At 42.9% G+C, this 18,387-nt stretch overlaps 1 protein-coding gene across 1 annotated transcript in view; it reads left to right on the forward strand.

Annotated features, from left to right (window-relative positions):
- LOC117364120 overlaps positions 1-18,387 on the forward strand; it is a 63,008-nt gene that overhangs the window by 16,739 nt on the left and 27,882 nt on the right. The window contains exon 3 of the mRNA XM_033952991.1: positions 4,614-5,046. Coding sequence (XP_033808882.1) covers positions 4,614-5,046 — 433 coding nt within the window. The remainder of the gene's footprint in view (positions 1-4,613; positions 5,047-18,387) is intronic.

Consider the following 18,387-nt stretch of genomic DNA (forward strand, 5'->3'; position numbering starts at 1 on the left):
CGCGGAAAACCATCTTCATGTCATTCTTTAAGGAGAGAGGGAAGAATCAGAGAATAATTGGGCACAACCACTGACCTGCAAGCTTTGCTTTGAAGAATGCTTGTATAGAAGGACCGAGGTTGAAATAGACACTAGAAAATGACATGGGATTATTTACCGCGGTTATCCGCGGGGACGGGAACGGTGATGAATTTTGTCACTGTGTCATTCTCTACTTAGCATGCATCTTGCGCCTAACTTTGATCATGAGCATTTATGCCTGCGCCTAACTAATAGCAGTTAGGAGCACCAATGAAATTATTGTGTCTAAATCCTGGCCATGCCCCTGACCTGTCTATACACCTCCTATGGCCAGACTACCAGTAGCGTAGTAAGGGGGGCAAACCACCCCAGGCGCTTCTCCGCCTTCCCCCCACCATATTCATGCCCCCTGTCCCCCCCTCTTTAAATCTTCACCAGCACGAGCAGTTTCTTAATTTCTCCGACCTGCTGCTCATGCCGGCCCAGCTCCCCTCTGAAATCACTTCCTGGTCACAGGGTCAGGAAGTAACATCAGAGGGAAAGCCCACGCAGCAGCAGGCTGGAAGAGCTTCTCGTGCTCACAAAGATTCAGAGATATGGTGGCAGGAGGACGTGATGGTGGTGGGGGAGGGGCAGAGAGGAGAGTACAGGGAAGCCATCCCCCCAGGCGTCTCCTACCCTTGCGATACCCCTCCTTTGGATTTGCACATCATAAGATTTATTCATGCATGTTATTAATGGGGTGTAGGGCAGATCTGTGCATAGCTCCAAATGAGTGCCAATTAACATCAATTATTTATTGTTAGTGCCTGGTTAGCTCATTAGTTTATGCATGGATCTGCGATTCACTCCCAAATTTGCATGATCAACTATGGGCGACCTATATGAAATCCAGCGGATATTGCCTTTACAAAATAGAAATAGCACAGGGCATCTAGGTTCCCTGATATAGAATTACTTTCCCAACAGGAGCAGTAGAAATCTTTTTGGCTATGGAGCTTACTAGCCAAACTCCGTCCCTTTACTGAATATTTCAACTTAGTGATGCCATATGGGGTCAAAGGTTGATTGAGAATGGCTTCAATGGCTCATCCCATTCCAACATCTATGCACATGTGCACTTAGGGTTACTAGATTTCCTCTTTAAAAAAAGAGGACATCTGGCCTCGCTCTGCCCTGTTCCACACCCCACCTCCACGAACCATGTGTCCCTTTCTGTCTCTGGAGGACCTCTGCTTATGTGTGGATGTCGATACGATGATGCCACATGCAAGTGTGCACGATGCCACGTGCCACTTGACATCATCACATGACATCATCACATTGACATTCAGGCATGCACAGAGGACATCCAAACACAGCCCTCTGGGCTCTGGGCCTTCCAAAACCTTGACAAACTGTCGGGTTTTGGAAATCCCTCCAGGCACCTGGACAGTCCTCTAAAAAAGAGGACATGTCCAGGTTTTGCCAAACATCTGGTAACCCTATGTGCACTTTTTACCCACTGTAGGAGGAGGGATTGCTGAAGTGGAATTGAAGCAGGATTTGGAATTCTGTATTTATGTTTGAATTTTCAAAAGATTTAATTTAAATGATTAAAAAATAAGTATACCGGGTTTTTTTTAAAAAGACTTATGATAGCTCACATTTAAGGGACTGCACTAGTTCAAATCTAATGTGCAGTACCTATGAGCGCTTGGTCTTTTTCCCACCCATGAGAAAATTTCTTTAGGATACTGCAACGTGTATAGGCATTTTTTGTAGCAGGATAGGATTTTTAGACCATTGAGTTTAGAGGAGCTTGAATTTTCAAAAACACATATCATTATGGTCAGAAAAAGTACCTACACAAAACGCAGGTGTAAATGTGTTTGAAAATATGTATGGACTTTCACTATGAAACTTGCCTGAAAACAGAAATGCTCACTTTTAAAACTAGACTTTGCAGATATGTGGTCAGTTTGAAAGTTGTCCTCTTCGTGGAATGTCATAAGAATAACCATACTGGGTCAGACGATAGTCCATCTAGCTGAGTATCCTGTTTCCTGTGGTCAATCCAGGTTACAAGTACCTGGCAAAAAACCAAATAGTAGCAACATTTCATACTACCAATCCCAGAGCAAGCAGTAGCTTCCCTCATATCTGTCTCATTAGCAGACTATGGACTTTCCTCCAGGAACTTGTCCGAACCTTTTTTTAAAACTTTTAAAAAAACTTTTAAAAAACTTTTAAAACTTAAAAAAAAAAAAAACCTGCTGCATCATTGTAGATGATTCTCTGAAAATTCTCGACAACTCTCCCTCCCGTATACCTTTTTAAATAGCAGTTCTTTGCCGGCAGCAAGGAGTGACTGATAAATGTTGCTTGCGCTGGTCTCGCATCCTTCCCTCTTGATGTACTTCCTGTTTCTGCATAGGCAGATGTACCAGTGAAGATCTGATGCTTAAAAGGTTTGCAGAGGGCGGGGGAGTATGAGAAACTGGATGGCCATGTGGGTGGGCGGAAGAGGGAGAAATAGAATCGCTTGTGGGTTCTGTTGCCCACCCACCTTGGGCCCAGGCCCACCCAAAATTGGACATCTGCATTCAATTCTTGTCTCCTTATCTAAAGAAAGATATAGTGGCACTAGAAAAAGTTCAAAGAAGAGTGACCAAGATGATAAAGGTGATGGAACTCCTCTCATAGAGAGGATAGGGCTCTTCAGCTTGGAAAAGAGACGGCTGAGGAGAGAAGATTTAAGTCTTCAAAATCCTGAGTGGAGTAGAACAGGTACAAGTGGATCAATTTTTCACTCCTACAAAGACTAGGGAACACTCGATAAAGTTACAGGGAAATACTTTTAAAATCAATAGTTGGAAATATTTTTTCACTCAGAGAATAGTTAAAGCTTTGGAACGTATTGCCAGAGGTTATGGTAAGAGCGGTAGCGTAGCTGGTTTTAAGAAAGGTGTGGACAATTTCCTGGAGGAAAAGTCCGTAGCCACTTCTTGCCCTGGATCAGTAGCATGGAATGTTGCTATTTGGGTTTTTACCAGGTACTTGTGACCTGGATTGGCCACCATGAAGATAGGATACTGGGCTAGATGGACCATTGGTTTGACCCAATAAGGCTATTCTTATGTTCTTAATAAAAACCATGATTTAGAGACCACTAAACAGATTTTAAAAAGTTGTATTCCTGAATACATTACTTAACTTGCTGCAGTTTATGAAAGTGTGTTTATTGGGGGAAAGGAGTTTACAAAATCCTCAGTTGAATAGAAAAGGTGAATGTGAATTGATTGTTTACTCTTTCTAAAAGTCAAAGACTAGGGGACACACCCTGAAGTTACATAATACTACTTTAAAATAAATAGGAAAATACCGCATGCTTTTTATTCAAGCTCTAGAACAGGGGTGTCCAACCTTTTGGCTTCCCTAGGCCGCATTGGCCAAAAAAAATGTTTTTGGGACCGCACAAATGCGCAAACGCTCAATCAAGACAGAGGAGGGAGCCGGCAAGACGGTAAACACCCAGGGGCAGCAGAGGAAAACACTGCATCGCCCTCGACTGGGGCCGCACAAAATACTTCACAGGGCCGCAGGTTGGGCACCTCTGCTCTAGAACTTGTTGCTGGAGGATGCAGTACAAGCATTTAGCATAGGTGGGTTTAAAAAAGGTTTGATAAGTTCCTGGAAGTAAAATCATAAACTATTATTATGGTAGATAGGAGGAAATAGTGCTTATCTGTGGGCTTTGTACTACGGAATCTTGCAACTTTGGGGGATCCTGCCAGGTATTTGTGACCTGACCTGGCCACTATTGGAAGCAGGATATTTGGGTAGATGAACCATCAGTCTGACTCACTATGACAAATTATTATGTTCTTATAATGTATTCTTCATTTTTAATGGGTGTAATGATATATCAAGAATCACATAAATATAAATATTAGGAATGACCTTTTATTGAAGCTTTCATGACATTTCTTCTTTTAAGAAGACAGCTGCAATCACAGCATGTGCCTTTCCTTTTATTAGATTTCCTTACACATCCAGGGTGGGTGGGGGGAGGGGAATGTGTTCTGGTTTGCTATACTTAATTATCTACATTATTTAAATTAAATATATACTTCTTGTATTAGTTATGGAGAGGAAGAGGGGAGAAAATGATTGTTTCTGAATTATTTGTGTATTTAAAGTGTGTTCTGTGTAGTGTTTATATTTAAATTAATTGTATTAATTAATAAAGATTTAAAAAAAAAAAAAGACAACTGCAATCACAGCATTGCCAACTCCCCCTAAAATAAATTAATAACAGCACAAACTTTTATTGATTGTCAGGAGAAAAATTTTGTAGGGGAGTAATCTGGCTGGGGGGCTTGTTTTTCCTCAGTGGATGTTGGAGGGAAATGGTCCCCCCTCAAAAGATGTTGAAGCCTGCCAAGGCTTAGTAGCTTCTTTGAGCCAAGATATATCATTTTGAATTCTTGCCTCAAGTTGGAGTGAGTGAGAGGAAAGATGAAAACATGAGAGTACCTCATAAATTTGTGATTGTTGTCAATCCTGATATATAATAAAACTGGCTTAAAAGTTTTGTCTTCCTTTTTCAGATATGTCCCAAATACAAGGGCAGTGAGCAAGCCGAGTCCTGCCCGGAGGGGAATACTTGTAAAAAACTCCACATCTGCCGATTCTTCTCCAGAGGGCAGTGTAGATTCTTCAAATGCAAGAGGTCTCATAACCTTTTGGACCCTCTAGTACTAGATCTGCTTCAGGTTCGAGGTCTGAGGCTGGAGGTCATTCAGAATGTTCAGCTCATTTGTGACTACAGGCACAGAGAAACCTGTAGAGAATGGACAGAAAGAGACCCATTAAAGAGAAAGGATCAGCAAAGACAAAAGGTCTTGAAGAATAAAGATCGGGAGAAGAAACAGAACCCAATACAGAATGAAGAGCAAAAGAAGAAAAATGATCCAACACAGAATACAGAGGAGAAAAAGGGCTCTTTACAGAATAAGAAGCTGGAAAAAGATATTCCAAAAGGTAAGTCCAATACAGCTTCCCAATACAGAGAAATGCAGTTGTAATGGCTGAAAAAAAATTAGAGCCATATTATTTTCTTCTCTTTGTCATACATAAGAACATAAGCAGTGCCTCTGCTTGGTCAGACCTGAGGTCCATCATGCACAGCGGCCCATCATGTCCAGGACCTGTGTAGTAGCCCTCTATCTATACCCTTCTATCCCCTTTTCCTTCAGAAAATTGTCCAATCCCTTCTTGAACTCCAATACCATACCTTGTCCTAGTTAAATCGGTCCTTCCCAAAAGGACAGGTAATCTGTGGGGTTGCCAAAACCACCACTATGGACTTCCCAAAAGCCCAATATAAACTCACAAAGGGTCAAAAGCCTCAAGAGACTTGCCAAAAGCCTCAATAATCAAATAAGGGCGTGGAAGAGGGCAGAGACCAGTGAGCACTAGAAAACAGATACTCATTAGACCCGGCACCAAATCTCCACTCCCAGGCGAGCCCCCAGCTGAAACGACCAGGTCCCAATTTGTATTAGCCTCGTTCTGCTGTTCTGCTGTCACATACACACACAAACGCACATGCTAATATGCCAAGGAATATATCTCTTTTATTCAGAGTACCGTAACATATATATAGCATTTCACATGGGTCAGTTTTCTCAGCATATGACTGTAGGAAAGACCATATTTGGTAACAGGATACATAAAAGCAACTAGAAAAAGGTAGCAAACATAAGAGTGGGAGAATAGTGGGAAGTTTCCATTATAGCATATAATACTGTCTTGTCTAAGGTCTAGCAATGTTTCTTTTTTAACAAATGTTTCTTATCAAAACACGTCAACTACAGAACAAAATGGGGACACAGAGCTCAGAACACAGAAAGAAAAGACCTTGTGGGTTTTTTTTTGGCAAAATGATAACTGTTTAAGCAGTTCCTTTTACACAAGCAGGAATAGAAAAACTTACAAAGACTGTGCCCCTTCATTTCTTGCCAGAGGTCTTATCAAGGCTTGAGACAAAGATTTGGAGGAACCAAGCATCCCCAGTCATCTGGATCTCACCTCACACTGGCCCACAAGAAACAGTTATGATGCCAGGACAGCAGCTGTATCTCCAAGGATAGGTGGGAGGTTGATGGCTTATTGGAAGACATGGGCGGAGATCACCTCAGACCGCTGGGTACTGGACATTATTCTAGAGTGGTACAAACTTGAGTTCTTTCATCCCCTTGCAGACCTCTTTTTGGATTTCTTCAGCAGGTGCGGGAGGCAGCAGGCACCGGCGAAGAGGAGAGGAGGAAGCCGGGAGAGAAGGCAGTGAGGGAGAAGGCAGGCAACGCGGGGTAGCGGCGAGAGGAAGCTCCGCCCACCCCCAGGGTCACCAGTGAGCATCACCAGCAAGCCCGGACTCCCCCTTAAAAGAGGGAGAACCGCGGCACCAGGGCAGCCGATTCAGCCGGTGTGGTTAGACAGTAGGCATGGGCGAAGAGGAGAGGAGGAAGCCGGGAGAGAAGGCAGGCAACACGGGGTAGCGGCGAGAGGAAGCTCCGCCCACCTCACCAGCGAGCGTCACCAGCGAGCCCGGACTCCCCCTTAAAAGAGGGGGAGCCAACGGCGCGCAGCCGTTCGGTATGCGGCGAAGGCGCGCAGCAAAGGTGCTTGCCTTAGCGGGAGCGCCTTTGCGAGGGGCCTTGAGAAGGGCCGAGCAAAGACATCCAAGGACTCCAGAACATCAGAGAACAGCAGGGAGGTAAGGAAAAAGAGGGCACACGCGCAAGGAGAACACACACACAAGAGCACACACAAAGGAGAACACACAAAAGTCACACACAAGAGAGGGAAGGATAAAGAGGCAGCAGGCTCCAGAAATAAGAAAAAGGTAGGCCCAAGGAGAGGACAAGGAAAAAGCAGCAGACGAAGTAGGCAAGAAAGAGACAAGCACAGGAGAGAGCAAACACACACGCAAGGCAAGAGGAGAGAGCACCTAGTGGACTGAAAAGAGAAAGAGCAATGGAAGCAGCAGGAACCCTCAGGAGCTTCCCAGTGTACTGCATGGAGTGTCATATGTATGACTACCTCCCCTCGGGAAGGCAGGCGTACGTATGCAGTCGGTGTCAGGAACTGGAAAGCCTGAAGAAGGAAGTCGGTAGACAACAGGCCAGGGTTCAGGAGCTGGAGGGACTCCACATCTCGGAAGAACCGATCGAGACAACTGAGGACCCCACAAGAGAGCCACATCGAGGAGCAAGTAAGAGAGCTCGAGAGGTTCATTGAGGAGGCCTACAGGAGGGTGGAAGAACAGGATCATCAGCAACGCTGGAACAAGGAAGCTACGCCCACACGAGATGGAAGACAGGAACCAACAGACGGAAGACAGAAGCCATCGGACACTAAGGATGAAGGACCTTATGGAAGAATTGAGCAAACAGAGGAGGCAAAGACTCACCAGAACCCTGAAGAAGAAGTACTGAACTACACCGAGGATACAGACTTGAGACCAATGAGGAAGCTGAAAAAGGGGAAATCAGCAATCATAGTGGGAGACTCAATCCTAAGAGAAGTGGACAGTCACGTAGCAGGAGGGAGAGAAGACCGGCTAGTAACATGTGTCCCAGGGGCAAGAACCAAGGACTTCACCGACAGAATTGAGAGGATCCTGGGAGGAGCTGAGACGGAAGAGACAGCAGTGATAATCCACGTTGGAACTAATGATGTCAACAGGAGAAATTACATCAAGACTACACTAACTGAGCAGTTCAAGATCCTGGGAAGGAAACTGAAGCTAAGGACACAGAAGATAGCATTCTCAGAGATCCTGCCAGTATCGAGGGCAGATGTGAAGAGGCAGACCAAACTACAAGCAATAAACGCATGGCTGAGGAGATGGTGCGAAGAGGAAGGTTTCCACTTTATAAGGAACTGGACAACTTTTTTGGGGAAGAACAAGCTCTTCAGGAGAGACTGGCTGCACCTGAGCACGGCAGGAACGAGACTGCTGGCAAACAAAATCAAGAGAGAAATAGAGCAGGCTTTAAACTGAGAAGAAGGGGAAAGCCGACAGTCGACCTGACGTTGACGGTTCGGACAAGAGTATCCAGAGAAGATACTGAGCGGGAACCATGCTGGGAAGAAACAAAAGATGAACTACATAAGTTTAAGGATCAAGAGAAACTAGAGAACAAAAAGAAGAGCAAACAGCAGGAGATAGAAGAACAGGTGAAAATGAGGAAACAGGTTGAGGATGAAAAAGACGCGCCTAAGGAAGAGGAAGAAAGAAATAGAAATCAGGGGCTGGCAGCTCATGAGGGAGATGGCAAGAGGAGCAAGTCACAGGGAAAAACAGCAAGAAAAAGAAAAAACCAGGACTTAAATTGCTTGTATATTAATGCAAGGAGCCTAAGAACCAAAATGGGAGAACTGGAAGTCACGGCCAAAAAAGAGGACTTAGACATCATTGGAATCACGGAAACATGGTGGAATTAGGAATACAAATGGGACATAGTACTGCCAGGGTACAAACTCTATAGAAGAGACAGGACTCACAAGAAGGGTGGAGGAATAGCACTATATATAAAGGACACCATTCACTCGACCAGAGTGGATACGGCAATGAAGGCGGAAGGACTGGAATCATTATGGGTTAAATTACCAGGAAGAAATGGACTTGACATAAAATTGGGACTGTACTATCGTCCACCTGGACAAACAGAAGCAAACGATAAAGAACTGGAAGCAGAATTGAGGCAGGAATGCAAAAATGGAAGTGTAATGGTAATGGGGGATATTAACTATCCTGGGATAGACTGGATTATTGGAAACTCCTACTGTTTGAGGGAAACAGAATTCCTAGAGGCTGTGAGGGACTGCTTCATGGAACAGCTCGTCAGCGAACCAATGCCACTCTCGACCTAATCCTCAACGGGCTAGGGGGACCTGCAAAGGAAGTGGTAGTAGTAGGACCACTAGGAAACAGCGATCACAACATGATCCAGTACAAATTAGAAGTAGGTACATCAAAAGTGAAGAGAACCACAGCAACTACGCTCAACTTCAAGAAAGAGAACTACGATGCTATGAGAGCAATGGTGAGAAAGAAACTCAGAAACAGCTCAAGAAAGATGGAGACCGTGGAGAAAGCCTGGTCCCTATTCAAGGACACGGTGCAAGAAGCACAAATTCTGTACATCCCCAGGTTTAGGAAAGGGTGCAAAAAAAATCGAACAAAAGACCCGGTATGGATAACAAATGAAGTGAAGAAAGCGATGAGACAAGAAAAAATCATTCCGAAAATGGAAAAAGGACCAAACCGAGGAAAACTGGAAGGAACACAAGAAACACTAAAAAGAATGTCACCGAGTGGTTAGGAAAGCAAAGAGAGAATACGAAGAGAGGCTGGCTGGGGAAGCAAGAAATTTCAAAACGTTCTTCAAATGCGTTAAAGGGAAGCAACCTTAGCATCTCTATAAAGAATAAGTGCCAAAATCGTGTCCAGCATGACCAGAGGACCATTAGAAGGATGAAGGTATGACTATACCTTACTCCCCCAGTGGTCACTGATCCCCCCTCCCATCTCTGAAAGATATGAATGACACAGTACATACCTGCTTATATGAAAGCTTCAGATGTTATGGCCAGTCCTAGTAGAGCAGCAAGCAGCTTCCTGGAGTAGCTTGGTAGTCAATGTTGTGAACTATAGAGATGGGGACTAAAGCCCATATCCCACTCTGACTACTAACATTATAATGGAGTATGTGAGCCTTAAAGGTGACACCTGCAGGCATAATGTCTTTTGGTGTGGTGTACAGTTGGGCCCAGTGGGTTTAGAGTAGATTTTGGAGAGCTCATCGTTCAATATAGGGGAGTTATGGTGAGATGTGTGCCTAGAACCTTTTAAGTGAAATTCACTGCAGTGTCCCCTAGGGCAGTGTTTCTCAACTGTCCCCCTTGCCAGTCAGGTTTTCTGGATATCCACATTGAAAATGCATAAACTTCATTTGCATACACTGCCCCATTATATGCAAATTTCATTCATGCATATTTATTGTGGCTATCCTGAAAACCTGACTGGCAAGGGGGTACCCTTTTATTTCCAAGGGTAACGATTCCTCTGGAAAAGCTCCTACCGATCCCTTTCATGGATAAGAAAGCTTCTACAGCTGAAAAAACACAAAAAGAACAACCCCAAAAAACCATAGAAACATTATGGACCTCATTACTCCCCAGAAACTTGTGCTATTTCAAGTTTTCAATCATTTAAAAGGGAAATTAAAACAATCCTATTTGTGCAAGCATTTGGGTACACTTGCTACGGAATTTTTCATGATGAATGTACAAGAACTTTGGATTGTGTGATATCGAAATAAATGTGGAATAGTGAGCAGTCAAATTGATGTTAATTGGCTCGTTAATAAATTAGTTTGTGCGGGCGTCTCTGGGCCGTGCCCAGACTGGGACACCCTTTATAGAATCCGGAGGAAAATGTCAAGGTTTTTATTTTTATTTTTTCTGCTCATTTTCAGTTCTTAACAAAAATCAACAATGTAGGATATGTCATTGATGCGGCGAGGGAGGAAATAGGACCGTTGGATGATGGAGACAGAAAGGGAGTGGTAAAGGAGGAAAAAGAGGTAGCTGATAGGTTAAACAAGTTTTTCTTGTCAGTCTTCACAAGCGAGGACACATCCAATGTACCAGAACCCGAAGAGATCATAAGTGGAGACCAAGAAGAAAAACTGTCGCAAATAGAGGTAAGCCATGAGGATGTCCTCCAACAGATAGATAGATTGAAAAATGACAAATCACCGGGCCCGGACGGAATCCACCCAAGAGTATTAAAAGAATTAAGAAATGAAATAGCAGAAACACTCCGACAAATTTGCAACCTATCCTTGAAAACTGGGGAGATCCCGGAGGACTGAAAAATAGCAAATGTTACACCTATCTTTAAAAAGGGATCGAGGGGTGACCCAGGGAACTACAGGCCGGTAAGCATGACTTCAGTTCTGGACAAGATGGTAGAAGCGCTGATAAAGGACAGCATCTATGAGCACATAGAAAAAAATGGACAAATGAAAGCAAGCCAGCATGGCTTCTGCAAGGGAATATCGTGCCAAACAAACTTACTGCACTTCTTTGAAGGGATAAACAGCCAGATGGACAAAGGGGAACCCGTAGACATCATTTATCTCGATTTCCAAAAAGCCTTTGACAAGGTACCCAATGAGCAGCTACTTAGGAAACTGTGGAACCACGTGGTGGAAGGGGACGTATACAGATGGATTAAACACTGGTTGGCAGGCAGAAAGCAAAGGGTTGGAATGAAGGGCCATTACTCAGACTGGAGGAGGGTCACGAGCGGCGTTCCGCAGGGGTCGTGCTCGGACCGCTGCTGTTCAATGTATTTATAAATGACCTAAAAACAGGGACAAAGTGTGAAGTTATAAAATTTGCGGATGACAAAAAACTCTAGCGGGGTTAGAACCGCAGAGGAATGTGAAGACCTACAAAGGGACCTGAACAAACTGGAGGAGTGGCCTCATAAATGGCAGATGAACTTCAATGTAGAGAAATGCAAGGTCATGCATATAGGGAAAAAGAACCTGATATTCAGCTATAAAATGGGGGGATTAGTACTAGGGGAAAGTAACCTTGAAAAAGATTTGGGTGTGCTGGTGGATACAACAATGAAGTCAACGGCACAATGCGCGGCAACCGCAAAGAAAGCAAACAGAATGTTGGGTATTATTAAAAAAGGTATTACAACCAGAACGAAGGAAGTCATCATGCCACTGTATCGTGCGATGGTGCACCAGCATCTGGAGTACTGTGTCCAATATTGGTCGCCGTACCTTAAGAAATACATGGCAATGCTGGAGAGGGTTCAGAGAAGAGCAACGAAAATGATAAAAGGTATGGAGAACCTTCCATACGCAGACAGGTTAGAAAGGCTGGGGCTTTTCTCCCTGGAAAAGCGGAGACTCAGAGGAGACATGATAGAGACTTTCAAGATCATGAAAGGCATAGAGAAGGTAGAGAGGGACAAATTCTTCAGCCTATTGGGAACCACAAGAACAAGTGGGCACTCGGAGAAATTGAAAGGGGACAGGTTTAGAACCAATGCTAGGAAGTTCTTTTTCACTCCGGAGGTTGTGATAGGACAGAGTACACTACGGGGTTTTAAAGAAGGATTGGATAAATTCCTGAAGGATGCGGGGATTGAGGGATACAGATAGAGGTAGAGATAGGATTATGAAAGGGTATAGATAGAAGCATAAAGGGGAATAAAGGGTTTTAGACATGGATCACCTTACAGGTCATGGACCTGATGGGCCGCCGCGGGAGCGGACTGCTGGGCACGATGGACCTCTGGTCTGACCCAGCGGAGGCAACTTCTTATGTTCTTATAGTAGTAAAGATTGCAACATAAACAATATCAGCAACTCATTTCTTAGTATTGCAACGGAAAGTGAAACGAAACAAAAATCCATACGAAAAAGGAGATTATCGCTGAAAAATAGCTGGAAAGCGATGACCACAAATGCTCGCAGTCTAAGCAACAAAGTTCATGATCTACAAGCCCTGATGCTAGAGGCTATCACAGAGACATGGTTCAGTGAATCACATGGATGGAATGCAAACATACTGGGATATAATCTTTTTAGGAAGTACAGAGATGGTCAAAAAGGTGGAGGAGTAGCTCTCTATGTAAAGATCAATATCCAAGCAACCGAAATGCAAGGGACATGATGAGAGGAAGAAGCAATATGGATCGCTCTGAAAAGAGAAGATGAAACTTCTATCTATGTGGGTGTAGTCTACAGACCTCAGACTCAATCGCTGCAATTTGATAAGAATTTGATTGTGGATATCCAAAAGTTTGGAAGGAAACAGGAGGTTCTGCTGTTGGGAGATTTCAACCTGCCAGATGAGTACTGGAATGTTCCGTCTGTGGAATCGGAAAGAAGTAGGGAGATTGTGGATGCCTTTCAAGAGGCTCTGCTCAGACAAATGGTGACGGAACCCACAAGGGAAAAAGCAATATTGGATCTGGTCCTCACAAATGGAGAGAGTATCTCTAATGTTCGAGTGGGTGCTCACCTGGGAAGTAGTGATCATCAAACGGTTTGGTTTGATATAACGGCTAAAGTGGAGAGCGGCCGCAAGATACTTCAAAGAGTTGGCGTTCGTGAAATATAAAAAAACCCAAGAAGAGGAGAGCAGAAAGGACTACAGGGTGAAACTGAAAGAAGCCAAGAGAGAGATTCGTCTGGTGAAAGTACAGGTGGAAGAACAAATAGCTAAAAATGTAAAAAAGGGAGACAAAAATTTTTTCAGATATATTAGTGAAAGGAGGAAGATGAAAAATGGAATTGCTAGGCTAAAAGATACTGGGAACAGATATGTGGAGAGTGATGAGGAAAAAGCAAATGTGCTAAACAAATACTTCTGTTCTGTGTTCACAGAAGAAAATCCTGGCGAAGGACCGAGATTGTCTGGCAAAGTTACACAAGAAAATGGAGTAGATTCAGCGCCGTTCATGGAGGAGAGTGTTTATGAGCAACTTGAAAAACTGAAGGTGGACAAAGCGATGGCACCAGATGGGATCCATTCCAGGATACTGAGGAAGCTCAGAGAGGTTCTGGTGGGTCCTATTAAAGACTTGTTCAACAAATCTCTGGAGACGGGAGTGATTCCTGGGAATTGGAGGAGAGCAGATGTGGTCCCTATTCATAAAAGTGGTCACAGGGATGAAGCAGGAAACTACAGGCTGGTGAGCCTCAATTCAGTTTTTGGAAAAATAATGAAGTGTTGCTGAATGAAAGGATAGTGTACTTCCTTGAATCTAATGGGTTACAGGATCCGAGGCAACATGGCTTTACAAAAGGTAAATCGTGCCAAACGAACCTGATTGAATTTTTTGATTGGGTGACCAGAGAGCTGGATCGAGGACATATGCTAGATGTAATTTACTTAGATTTCAGCAAAGCCTTTGATACAGTTCCTCATAGGAGGCTATTGAACAAACTTGAAGGGCTGAAGTTAGGACACAAAGTGGTGAACTGGATTAGAAACTGGCTGTCGGACAGATGCCAGAGGGTGGTGGTTAATGGAAGTTGCTCGGAGGAAGGAAAGGTGAGTAGTGGAGTCCCTCAGGGTTCGGTGCTGGGGCCAATCCTGTTCAATATGTATGTAAGTGACATTGCTGAAGGGTTAGAAAGAAAAGTGTGCCTTTTTGCAGATGATACCAAGATTTGTAACAGAGTAGACACCGAAGAGGGAGTGGAAAATATGAAAAAAGATCTGCAAAAGTTAGAGGAATGGTCTAATGCCTGGCAACTAAAATTCAATGCAAAGAAATGCAGAGTAATGCATTTGGGGATTAATAATCGGAAGGAACCGTATATTCTGGGAGGTGAGAAGCTGATATGCACGGACAGGAAGAGGGACATTGGGGTGATAGTGTCCGAAGATCTAAAAGTGAAAAAACAGTGTGACAAGGCAGTGGCTGCTGCCAGAAGGATGCTGGGCTGTATAAAGAGAGGTGTAGCCAGTAGAAGGAAGAAGGTGTTGATGCCCCTGTACAGGTCATTGGTGAGGCCCCACTTGGAGTATTGGTGAAGGACATAAGAAGACTTGAGGCGGTCCAGAGGAGGGCGATGAAAATGATAGGAGGCTTGCACCAGAAGACGTATGAGGAGAGACTGGAAGCCCTGAATATGTATACCCTAGAGGAAAGGAGAGACAGGGGAGATATGATTCTTGAAGGGTATTAACGTAGAACAAAATCTTTTCCAGAGAAAGGAAAATGGTAAAACCAGAGGACATAATTTGAGGTTGAGGGGTGGTAGATTCAAAGGCAATGTTAGGAAATTCTACTTTACAGAGAGGGTGGTGGATGCCTGGAATGCGCTCCCGAGAGAGGTGATGGAGAGTAAAACAGTGACTGAGTTCAAAGAAGTGTGGGATGAACACAGAGGATCTAGAATCAGAAAATAATATTAAAAATTGAACTAAGGCCAGTTCTGGGCAGACTTGCACGGTCTGTGTCTGTATATGGCTGTTTGGTGGAGGATGGGCTGGGAAGGGCTGGGAGGGTGTAGATGGGCTGGAGTAGGTTTTAACGGAGATTTCAGCAGTTGGAACCCAAGCACAGTACCAGGTAAAGCTTTGGATTCTTGCCCAGAAATAGCTAAGAAGAAAAAATTTAAATTGAATCAGATTGGGCAGACTGGATGGACCATTCAGGTCTTTATCTGCCGCCATCTACTATATTACTATGTTAGATGAAGAGTAGAGCTTAAGCAGATACTCCATATACTTTTATTGTGCCCAAATTGACTAGGAAGACTGGCAACCGATTCTAGATCTGAAATTGGTCAATGCGTCTCTCATAATACTATGCTTTTGTATGGAAACGGTGAGGACGGTAATTGTCTTGGTAGTTCCAGGGGAAATTCTCACCTTATTGGATTTGACAGAGGCCTATTTATACATCCCATCTTTCAGGGTCCAAGGAAGTTCTTGAGGTTTCATGTTCTGGAGCAACATTTCCAGTTCATGACCCTGTTTGGGCTGACAAGGTCACTACATACCTTCACCAATGTGATGGTTGTGGTAGCAACACAAAAGTCATAAGGAAATGATGTCACCAGCCAAGATATTATTCATTTTGTTGAGCTTTATTAAATCTGGACTTGACACGGCCAGTGTTAAGGCAGTATGTGACTTTTTCAAGAGTCAATAGTACTCAGTTAGGATCCACAAATGTTTTTAAATCAACATTTATGGAGAAATAAAATACGACTCCGTCTGGAGATGGACAAGATGGCGACTCCCAGGCAGGCATGAAAAACAAAAGGCTGCTCCTGCGTGACCTCACTAGAGTTCTATATGAGCCTCTGGAGGAGGCATTTTTGATGGACCTGATGGTCAAGATGACATTTCTGGTGGCGGTAGCTTCAGCACGATGAGTGTTGGAACTGCAGGCTTTGTCTTGCAGAGATCACTTTTTCAGGATTTTGGAGAATGGGATAGTTCTGTGTACAGTCTCCTCTTTATTGCCCAAGGTAGTCTCAAGTTTCAACATCAACCAGGAAGTATGATTACCCACCTTCACGCCCTTGGAATCCAATTAGATTGACAAATATCCCTAAATTGATGGATGTTCACAGAGTGTTGCTTCGCTATCTGGAAGTCACTAATGAGTTCCGTCTGTCAGATTATCTCTTTCTGCTAGTAGGATCTACCCGTCGGAACCACACAGCTTCAAAAGTGACCATTTCGAGATGGATTTGTATGGCCATTTCTTCAGCCTATATCAGGAGCAGAAAGCAACTTACTGAATCCTTCAATGCACATTCCACTAGGGGAGTAGTATCCTCCTGAATGGAGATTAGAGCAGTTTCCCCTGAAGAAATTTGCAGAGCGGCCACATGGTCCTACCTTCATTCTTTCACAAAGCTATATAGGTTGGACATAGCAGTCAAATTTGGATTCTGTGTTTGAGTCTTCAATACTTTCACAGGCTCATCTGTCCTGCCCTAGATTTCAGGGACTGCTTTGATACATCCCATGTGTTCAAGAATGATATGCCTATTGCACTAGAAGGAAAGATTAGGTGCTTACCTTGATAATATTTCTTCTAGTAAATAGGCACATCATTCTTGAAGCCCACCCTGACAGATGTACATTAACCTGCTTTCTGCCTCAGACATGTCTGATTGCAAGATATGTTGTTTCTATTCAGCAAGGAGAAGGATAGAGAAGACCATTGCTATAGCGAAGGGATTGAGGAGTATCATGCGGAGCTCCAGGACAATTAGTGTAGGTTGCACTCAGGTAGGCGACTTGTTTGTTCCATCTCATTATATGTTTTTAAATTATTTATGTTTATCTTGTGTTAAATGTTTTTGATATGAGCAGGTATCTCAAAGCAACAAGAGAGTTGACCCTGGTCCCGCCACAAAAGGAACACGACCAAAAAACAAAAGACTTGTGGAGGGTTGATGTCCAAGATGAAGAATTTATTAAACAAATAAATAATCTATATAAAAATGTCTAGGGTCTGAACCACTGAAAACATATGGACCCATGGTTCAGGCCCTAGACATTTTTATGTGGATTATTTATTTGTTTAATAAATCCTTCATCTTGGACATCAACCTTCCACAAGTCTTTTGTTTTTTGGTCGTGTTCCTTTTGAGCAGAACAGACAAGTTTCTTGGGGCATTTCCCCTCTCTGTTTTATTTATTTTCTAGGGTTGACCATCTGCTTTGATACAAGTTGAGGAATTGCAGGACAGCCCAGAGTGAAGGAAGGTGGAGTGGCAAAATGTAAATGAGGCTCTCTACACAGGATCTCGTAACTAGGGATTGATAACCCAAGTGTTCAAGAATGATGTGCCTACTTACTAGAAAGAAGATTATCAAAATAATTACTTACCATATATACTTGAATATAAGTTAATCCGAATATAAGTCGAGGCCCCCTTTCTCCCCCCAAAAAGGAGGAAAACTGGTTGACTCGAATATGTTGGGCGGCTCAATAGTTTCAAGTTTATTCAAGATTTGTTGAATCGCTTATTTAAATTTACTAAGCGATTTACAAAAACAAGAAAAATAATACAAATACAAGGTTAGTTAAACTTTAATACAATGTTAAAAAACATAAAATTAAAATTATACAGACTAACGGACACATAAGGAAAGAAGGGTAAAATTACATATGTAAAAAAAAACAAAAAGATATGAGGTAAAAAACATGAGGTAAGGGAAGGAAATGAAGAAAAAGATAAGTTGCGGAAGGAATAGGAAAATTGGTTTCATACGTTAAAAGCGTCCTTAAAAAGGAAACTTTTTAAGCTACTTTTAAACTGCTTTAAATCTTTTTCAGTTCTAAGATACAGGGGCAAGTTATTCCATAATTGTGGGGCTATGACAGAAAAAATATCAGTACGACGAGTTCCAATAATTTTTAGTGAAGGAACTGTTAAAAGATTTTGGTTGGTTGATCTTAATGTACGAGAGGTACAGTATGGGATAAGTAGTCTGTTAATAAATTGAGGTTCGTTTGTGCTCAATGTTTTAAAAACTAAAAGTAGTATTTTAAAAGTAAAACGATGAGAGATAGGGAGCCAATGAGATTCAATAAAAAGTGGTGTGACGTGGTCAAATTTTTTACAGTTATGTATTAATTTAATTGCTGTGTTTTGGACTATCTGGAGACGTTTTTTCTCTTTCTGAGAGATATTAAATAATAATGCATTACAATAATCCATTTTTGAAATAATGAGTGAGTGAATAAGTATGTTTAAAGATTTAGGCTCTAAAAATTTAGCAATTGATCTGATCATA

This window comes from Geotrypetes seraphini, chromosome 7, assembly GCF_902459505.1.
Source record: "Geotrypetes seraphini chromosome 7, aGeoSer1.1, whole genome shotgun sequence".
NCBI classification, from domain to species: domain Eukaryota; kingdom Metazoa; phylum Chordata; class Amphibia; order Gymnophiona; family Dermophiidae; genus Geotrypetes; species Geotrypetes seraphini.